Genomic DNA, 9,630 nt, shown 5'->3' on the forward strand with positions numbered 1-9,630 from the left:
AATTAATGCAAATTCTGAAAAAGTCCTTATTTTTACTTTGTGACTGAGGATAAAAAAAATTAAAAATGAACTAATATTATTAAATTGAGCTACCACACTGCCTTTCATATGCTTTGAAATTTGGAAAATTCAGAGTGAAGCACTTGCTTCCCACCACAATAGTATTAGGTAGCCAATAAAGGTAGGGAAAAAAAACAACTTTTAGTTCATTCACTAACTAGAGCACTGGACCTGGAGTCAGACCTTGCTGTGTGACCCTGGGCAAATCACTTAACCTCTATTTGTTTGTTCATCTATAAAATGAAGAAAACAATAACACCTGCTTCCTAGAGTTGTAAAAGTCAAATGAAATAATTGTAAATGCTTAGCACAATGCCTGGCAAATTATAGGTGTAACGTAAGTGTTATCTAGTAGTTGTAGTAGTAATAGTGGTAGTGGTAGTCGTAGTGGTAGTGGTAATGGCAATGGTAGTGACAATGATAGTGGTGGTAGTAGTAGTAGTAATGGTGGTGGTAGTAGTAGTAGTAGTAGTAGTAGTAGTAGTAGTAGTAGTAGTAGTAGTAGAAGCAGCAGAAGCAGCAGCAGCAGTAGTAAAACTTTTTACTTTTTATATTATACCAAATAACTTGGCTTACTCATCCCCATGCACTAGAAATGAACTATCTCAGCAAAGCACTAGCTGCTCTAACTTCTCTTTAGCTTTCCAAGAACGTTGGCACACTTCTGCAGAGACCTTCTACCATTTGTTACTGCTGTAATCATGATCTAAGACAAACCCCAGTGAGGGACTTGAAAGAGGTTTGGGGAGTAATATCTTATAACAATAATATTAAGTCAATTTTTTTTTTGTCGTGCTCTCCTAGTCAATAATGATCCCGTTTCCTTTGATGGTCTTAGTAAAGGTATAATTAGCAATATTGTAGTCTGAGAGTATTCATTCTGAGCTGAATCTGGAACCTGAGGCCCTCAGGGCAAATTCATTAGATATTCCTGAAAAAGAAAATTCCAATTTCCTTTTTATAATGAGGGATTTGGAAAAGAATGATAGGAAGACCTTTGTTTTCCTTCCATTAAAAAGTGCTCTCCTCTTATCCCCAAGAGACCTCACAATTTAGATTATGAGAAAAATCATGAATGGGAGAAATTGTAGCAGACAAATGCAAATGAGTTTTAAATGTCTTTTAAGGTTATTGTTTTGATCACAATTATAACCTCATTCAAGCTACATGAAAATATACATGCATGAAAACTTTCATAAATCATAAATACCTTAATATTTTGCATCACTGGAGTTTTTCACATAATTAAAATTTCCAGATAATTTCTTTTTAATTTTTAAGCTACTATCAATAAATTATCTTGTTGGAAATTTTTTTTAACATATTCATTCTGACAAACTCAAATTAACTGTAATGACCAGTACTTGTTTTAGAAAACAGAGGGTGAAGCAAAATATTCCCCTTTCAATAGAAATATTGAAGACTAAAGAGACAGAATACTGCTCATATTTTCAAATATTACTGCTTTGTCACTCCACATAACAGTTTTATACCATGAATAAGTAAGACCCTAGGTTCAGATCTTCTATACCTGAAGATCAATTCTATGGGAAGAATCAAGTCTCCTTGATACACTTTGTCTGCCAGTATAGGTCCTAAAATTCTAGATAAAAAACTATACTGAGTTGAGGATGGGGGTAGACATTACAGGATCTAGACACATGTTAGATATTTACTATTTTTTTTTACTATTTTTACTATTTACTATAATGTATTATCTATTGTTTACTAGATAAAGGTTTATTTTCTGATCTGCTATGCTAAAAATAAAAATATTTCATCATTTCTATGGAAATTTGATACCATTATAACAAAGTTACATTTCTAGCACTTTTTGGACTACAACGTGGTGGGGGCTCAGAACTAAGATATAGTTGGTAGTACTACAAGTCCTCACAGTCTTTGAAAATGAATTAGCACTGTCCAAAGCGAAGCAGATCTGAGGGACAGAAGGTCTCACACACTTCATAACCATAGAAATCATAACATCCAGTCAGTGCTGCTACTGAAGTAGACCACATAAAAACCACTATAATGATCTAATACTTTTAGATCCTGTCCCTCAAGGCCATTATCTCTTCTTTCAGGTACCCTAAAAGAACTTCTCTCACCCTAATGAGGGGAAGGGAGGTCACCAGGTACGGTGTGTAAGGATATTTTACAATCATTATCTCATTATGATGCTCACAATAAGTAGGTGCTGTTTTTTGCAATTAAAGAAACTGAAGTTAACAGTAAAGCATTGCCTGGAGTATATTTGTCCTACCCCTCAACCCCCACCCCAAAAAATAAAACATTCACAAATAGAGACCAAAATCTATACATTTGGAGTTATAGATCTTAAGTGACTTTCCCAGGGTCACATAACTAATGTCTGAGTCCAAATATTAAATCAAGTTTTCTTGATTTCAGGGACAGAGCTCTTTCCACTAGATCAGCCACTACCTGTAACTTTAACTAGCTCTTCTAGTTCTATTTAATCGGCAAGAATAACTAGGTGAACTGGTCTTAGGTTCAGGAGAGTGAATTTGACCTTTCTCAATTAACTTGTTCAAGGTTAACTGCTTATAAGTAGCAATCCAAGGACTTATTCTCATGTCTTTTAGTTCCAAAAACACAAAGCTTATAAAATTTAATACTAAGAAGTAACAGAAATGTACTTTAGAATGGCAATGGAAAACCTATTCTATGATATGTGAAATTAAAGGATGCTCCTTCTTAGACTATGTGAAAATTCAAATGAAATTAAATAGCATACCTCAATAAACTTAATAAATATTCAATTTTTGACCATTAAAGTTAATTATATTGTTAGATATTTAAATTTAAAACAAAAAAAATCTCCTTTAGAACAGAGATAAACATTCAATAAAATGTATGAGCACTATATTTACCACAAAAAGTGAGATTCAAATCAACATTATCTTGTTTAATTTGTATTAATTAGAAAAGGACAATTTAAAAAACTGAATGAAATGGTGGTGTTACTAGTCAAAAAAAAGATATCTTTTCTGTCTCTTAAAGACCTTCATAGTCATCATGATACAGTGAAAAGACACTAACTTTATATTTAGAGAATCTGACTTCAAATCATGATACCTATTACCGAAATGACCTTAATACAGTCACTAAACTATCCTGCACTTCCATTTTCTCATCTGATCAGAGCAAAACCCCTCAGTTAATTTCACCACAACAATGCTTTGTTTCTAGCTTTCATTTAGAGTTTTATCTTTATCTTTTGACAGCATATGAAAGGGTTGAACAGATGGTCTCTGGGGTCTCTTCCAGAAAAATTTATCTGAGAGCTAGTGACCTTTTACTTCCAACCTTCCAGAAAGTCCATTGGGGCACACTTTCCCTGCCTATTGTAGACCTTTCAATAGGTATTTCCTTTCCCATCCTATTCAGAATATCTTTCTTTTATACCTACCAGTTTCCAGGATCTGCTAAGTCTGTTGAGCATTCATACTTATTTCTCTTTGGATAAATAGAATATTCACAATTGTCACCATTCACATAGTCTCCAATTGAGTTTATTATGAACTATAGTGCTCAATTAGATTTCTAGACATCTTAGTTTTTTCAGCTCAGGTCTAGCTCCAAAGTCTATTTTTAACTCTTTCTCTTCATATTCTTATTTGATCATGAGATTCTCTGACATTCAGTTTGCTTCTTCACCTACCACTCCCCATCAACTCTAGACATTTCCACAGGTAATTTCACCTATTCTAGACCTATTCCTTATCAGATACTCTCAAAAAAGTCAGATTTTTTTTCTAGGTGTTGGCAAAGATGATCTTTTCAAAACAATGACTTAATAGCAAAGCACTTAAATTTGTTAATATTTAAAATTTAGAAAGTTCAACACACCAATGCCTTCCCATTCACCCTGCAAATTGCTCCTATTTGGGGAAGAAAGTTAAGTTCAGGGAGGCAAAAAGTATAGCAGGAAGAATACTACAATTGGAATCAAAAGACTTTGATTTGAATACTAGCCCTGACATTGTTGGATGCTGAAAACATACAAATCACTTAGTTTCTATGAACAACCTCAGCTTCTCTGTACTGACTTACAGGGCTTTGTAAGCAAAGTACTATAAAAGCAATTAAAGCATTACCATTGTCATCATCATCATTATCACTAATGTAAACTAAGGATTTAGATTATATAACTATTTTCAAGCTGTGTTTCAGAGAAATGTGAAGGAAAAAATAGATCAACCATTTTATTTCAAATGTAGATCAACTGAAGAGGACACTGATTCAGTGTTTGATGTTTTCTTATACATTTCAAGAAGTTTTAGAATACAGAAAGGGTTATTCCATGAGCGTGAAAAAATGGATTTTTTCATGTCAGTCTCTCATGAATGAAATAGCCCTGTGTAATGGTGCTTACTCAATAAATAAAAAAATCAATGTTTCCTAAAATCGTTTTCCCTTATAGAAAAACTGATGTCCTCATTTCAAAAACTTTAATTTGCAAATGAGAAGGGACAGTTTTATTAAAGATATTGGAAGCAGAACAGCTGCTACTCAGGCTTAGGTCTTCTTCACTCAACCCTCCTCCCAAAGGGAGCTGTTAAAATACTGTTCCTGTTCTTTATGACTGAGTAAATGGTTGCTCTGGGTCAGCATATAATTAGGTACTTACTGGTCTATAAAATGACCCCTCTGGCTGCATTTTTTATCTCATTCCTCTCAAAAAACTGTCATGAAATATAACAAAATATGTGTCAGTATAAAAGAAATTATGACAAATTCTACAGAGAAATACGCAGTTTTGAAAAGGAACATATCAAATCCTTAGTTGACATTTGATCCTGATATTATTAATATTATATTTTTAAAAATAGCTTCTCTACTTTCCTCAATTTGGTGATATGTAGAACTGCATTCCCATAACTGACATTTATGGAGCATTTAATGGTTTACAGAGCACTTTCTTTACAACAGTCCTATTAGGAAAGTGTTATTTTCATCTCCGTTTTACAGATACTAATAACAATTCACATTTATAGAAGCACTAAAAAATTTACAAAGCTTTTACATACATTATCTCATCTGATAATGAGAAGTATAATCTGTCACAGAGAAGCTATTAAATCCTATTCCATAGGATAGGGAGACAAGCTCAGAGAGATTCAGTCATTTGTCTGTGCTCACACAGATATTAAGCCTCTGAAGTAGAATTTAAAGCTAGATCTTCTTGCCTCTGAGTGAATTACTCTAGTCCCTATAGCATACAAAGAAAAAAGAAAATCAGAATGATTATTTGCTGTACTTTACTCAGCTAATGAGAATGAGGTCTATGATTAGAAATTATATCTTAACTATTTCAACAATTCAGTTCACTTATATTAAGCTTGTCAACTGTTTGTTCTAGGAACTGAGAATACAAAGGAACAATGCCTTCCTTCAGGAAGCTTATATACTATGATGAGAAAAAGAACATATAATTATGTGTAAATACAAAATCTGAGAAGAAAGAATACACTAAAAACTAGGTGGAGTGGGAAAGGGGCCCAATAAGAGAAGATATCTGGGTTGACCCTTGAAGAAAGCTAAGATGAGGAGGGAGTGGATTCTGCAAGGGGGAGAGAAGTCTATGCAGAGGCATGGAAGGGAAAGACAGAATTTTGTTATTGTTGTTGTTGTTTAGTTGTGCCTATTTCTGTGATTTCATTTGGAGTTTTCTTGGCAAAGATACTTGAATGGTTTATCTTTTCCTTCTCTAGCTCATTTTATAGGTGAGAAAACCAAGGTATACAACACTGTCACTTGCCCAGAGTCACATAAGTGTGTGAGGCCAGATCAAAACTCAGGTTCTAAAAAAAAATAATAATAAAAAACAAAAAATAAAATAAAGGAAACTCAGGTCCTCATAGCACAGTAGTCACTAGCTGTGTCACCTATCTGATAGGTCAAATGGATGGAATGTACAGTGAGAGTGCATAATGAAATAATAGTCTGAAAAGGGAAGCTAGAGCCAAATTGTGAAGTAGTTTAAGTGTTAAGTGTTCTTCCAATATGTCAAGCTACCACTTAAGAGGATACTAACTTTTCCTACAAATTTGAAATTCATTTCAGTGCTAAGCATGAGAAGGGTCAAGTTAGTTTCAAAGAACTTCACTGAAATTCTGCTTATCATAGGGATCATAAATATAGAATTAAAAGGGACTCTAAGGGTCACATATCCAACCCCTTCATTTTACATAATAGTAGAACTCAGATGTTCCTGACTACAAGTCCAGCACTCTAGCCACTATACCTCCCTTTCTCATTCATTAGGAGGTTTATTCCATACTTAAATTTTTTTGAGACTAAAACCATTTTGCTTCCAGAAAGTATTAGTCTTAGGTTACTAATGTGCTTTAATTCTAGGTCTTAAAGAAAAGATCAAAAGTGTTTTTTTTAATCTAATGAGCAGAGTCCTGAAAAAGGTTACTTGTTTCTCCATTGAGATAAATGGTTGTGGATTAATTGTTGGGAAATGCTGCTGGTGAGAAGTAAAAGAGAATTGAAACCAAAAGAGCATTTAAAAAGTTTTTCCTAGGTACAACTAGGACTATCTTTATAAATTTAATCGTTTTAGATACTGACTTGAGTGAAGAAAATAAGTAACTGTCCTATCACTGTTCTACTCTGTAAATTGAGCTCCCTTTTTTTAAGGGTCTTTGTTAATCTTAGGGGGAACCTAAATAAGGTACTTTTGAAGCTTGATTTGGAGATTTTCCCCTGTATGTTGAGGCATAATGAGCCAGTGTGAGAAAAAAGCTCCTTTTCTTTGAGGTTAGATTCTCCAAAGATCGAACCCCATCTTTCTGAGCATGGAGCTGAGCCCCTGAGTGGAAAAAGGTTTATCCGTCTAAGAGACAATGCCACAGAACTATAGGGTTTCATTCATAGCTCCCTAAGTATCTCTTTTGTCTCAGCTCTAGTTCTTTTGATTTCTTAAATCCCTTTCAATTCATCCAAGCATTCTTTGTTTATCCAACACATCTTCCTAATCCATCACTCTTATCTTCACAGTAATACAAAAGAAACTTAGGAGTGCACATTTTTGAACTTGTTATATTTCATATATATATATATATATGCACGTTTTTGAAGTTGTTTTATATATGGGTGCACATTTTTTAAGTTGCTATATCTATATGCATGTGTTTGGAGTTGTTATATTGTATCTATACACATGTTTGAAGTTGTTATATTGTATCTATACACATATATATATATGCACATTTTGAAGTTGTTCTATTGTATCGATATACATATATATATATTTTTGAAGTTGTTCTATTGTATCTATATACATATACATGCACATTTTGAAGTTGTTCTATTGTATCTATATACATATATGTATATGTATATTTTAAGTTGTTATATTGTATCTATATACATGTATGCACATTTTTGAAGTTGTTACATTGTATCTATATACATATATGTCCGTGTTTGAAGTTGTTCTATTGTATCTATACATATATATGTACATTTTGAAGTTGTATTGTATCTATACACATATACGCACATTTTTGAAGTTGTTATATTATATATATATATGTATATGTGTGTGTGTGTGTGTGTATACTTGTTTCGTCTAGAGAGGAAACCCCCCAATTTTCATCCCAAACAAGACCTTTCAGCTGTGCCCAGGACAGAGGCAGGCAAGGGAGGAGGACAGCAATTACAGAAGTCTCTGCTTCCCAGAAAAGACCTAGACTTCAGGCTGGCGGGTGCACCTGCCCTAGAGGGAGGGGTTGAAAGGGAGGCTGAACCACGCCGAGAATGAGCCCCTCTTTCCCGACAGGAAGCATTCGGGATTTCGGCGAGGCTGGGTCCCTCCAGAATCCAAACACAGTAAGGAGTGCTCTCATCGTTTCAAAAAACAAAAAAGAAAAACGACAATGAAATTTGTGGAGACCGCGTCAGTCTGGCATTCCCAGCCCCTGGCAAGTGGTCAGTAGACTTTCGGGAGCGGGGAGGAGCAGAGAGAGATGGAGGGCAGGATTTGGATCTTTCTCTGCGCGCTCTGAACGGACTGTGGCTGGGGGCCGGGCGAGGGGCCTGCCCCTCCTTCTCCTCTCGCAGCCCCGCGCTTTGCAAGTTCGGGGGGCAGCACGTCGGGGTGGGGGCATCGCGCGGCAGGGTCGGAGAGGGGCTCACTCACCCAGCTTGCACTCGCCGTCGTGAGCCTTGTGCAGGCGCGCGTGGCCGGCCCTCGCCGAGCTCCAGCTGTGCAGGCGCAGGGCGCACACGCTGCGGTAGGAACGCCCGTCCGAGCCGCAGACCGCGCCGTCCTCCTTGCAGACGCAGCGCCCCGTGCCCTCCAGCTCCTCGGGGAGCTGCTCCGCGGCCGCCGCGGCCCCCAGCCCCTCGCGGGACTGGCTCACGCAGACCAGTCCGGGGCCGCAGCGGGCCTGGCGCCGCCCGCCCGCGCCGCCCCTGCCCCCGCACAGCTCGCCCTCGGTGCCCAGGCACTGCTCGCAACAGCCGCAATCGTCCCGCACCGACAGCTCGGGAGCCGGGCAGCGCGCCGGCGCGCAGCTCTCCGGGACGCAGCGGCCGCACTCTCCGGGGCTCCCGCCGACGTCGGCCCCCGTCGAGCCCAGGGCCCAGGGGCCCAGCAGCAGCCAAGGCAGCAGGAGCCGGGGCAGGGCGAAGCGGCGCATGGCGGGGCCCAGTCTGCGCGGACTGCTTCACCGCCGGCAGGAGCAGCTGGGGCGGGAGGGTGGAGACACACCCAGGCGGGGGGCGGGGGCGCGGGCGGGGGAGGGGCTGGCAGCCCCCGATGAGCCCCGACTCTCCAGAGCCCGAGCCAGAGTGCCCCGAGCAAAGTCGGCAGAGGCGCTGCTGGACTCGCTTACCCTTAGCCTCGCCCTCACTTGTGAGACGTGGGTCACAGAACACTTTAGAGGCGAGAGGAACTTTAGACTGTTCCAACCGTCTCGTTTTACAAATGGGGACATTAAGGGTAGGGGCTTGGTCCCAGTCACATAGCTAGGAGGATGAAGAACTGGAAATGGACGGTTCCTTACTCCGCACCATGCTGACGCCGGAAGGCTCCTGTCACAACCTGAGCCCCCTGGCACCGCCATCCTTCTGTTCCAGTTGTTGCAAGAGAAGTGAAGGAACTCTTCCCATAGTGTGGTTAAAACCGTCTTTTTAAAATAATGTTGAAGCGATAACTAAATACTGTGAGAAGAAAGTTGAACTAATATGCGTGTGTGTGTGTGTGTGTATGGTCCTTGTGGTCATGGAACACAAGACAAACAAAAATGAAGATCATACAAAATATTACAGAAAAATGCAAAGTAAAGAGTCAATGTGAAGTTTCGAGCAGGAAAGGGATTATACGATGTTTGTGCATTACACAACAGTTAATGGAAATGAAGGGGGAGAGGTAGAAAATACCATTTTGTGCTGTTTTGGTTTCAAACGTGTCAAACTCTTCCTGACCCTATTTAGGGTCAGTATCTTGGCAGAGATGCGGTCTGCCATTTCCTTCTACATCTTATTTTACCAAAAAGGAAACTGAGGCAAATAGGGTTAACTAGGATCACA

General features: G+C 38.6%; 1 protein-coding gene across 1 annotated transcript in view; it reads right to left on the minus strand.

Annotated features, from left to right (window-relative positions):
* Positions 1-8,738, minus strand: part of IGFBPL1 (insulin like growth factor binding protein like 1) — a 61,137-nt gene extending 52,399 nt beyond the window's left edge. The window contains exon 1 of the mRNA XM_074199977.1: positions 8,237-8,738. Coding sequence (XP_074056078.1) covers positions 8,237-8,738 — 502 coding nt within the window. The remainder of the gene's footprint in view (positions 1-8,236) is intronic.
* Positions 8,739-9,630: the final 892 nt, after the last annotated feature.

This window comes from Macrotis lagotis, chromosome X, assembly GCF_037893015.1.
Source record: "Macrotis lagotis isolate mMagLag1 chromosome X, bilby.v1.9.chrom.fasta, whole genome shotgun sequence".
Lineage (NCBI taxonomy): Eukaryota > Metazoa > Chordata > Mammalia > Peramelemorphia > Peramelidae > Macrotis > Macrotis lagotis.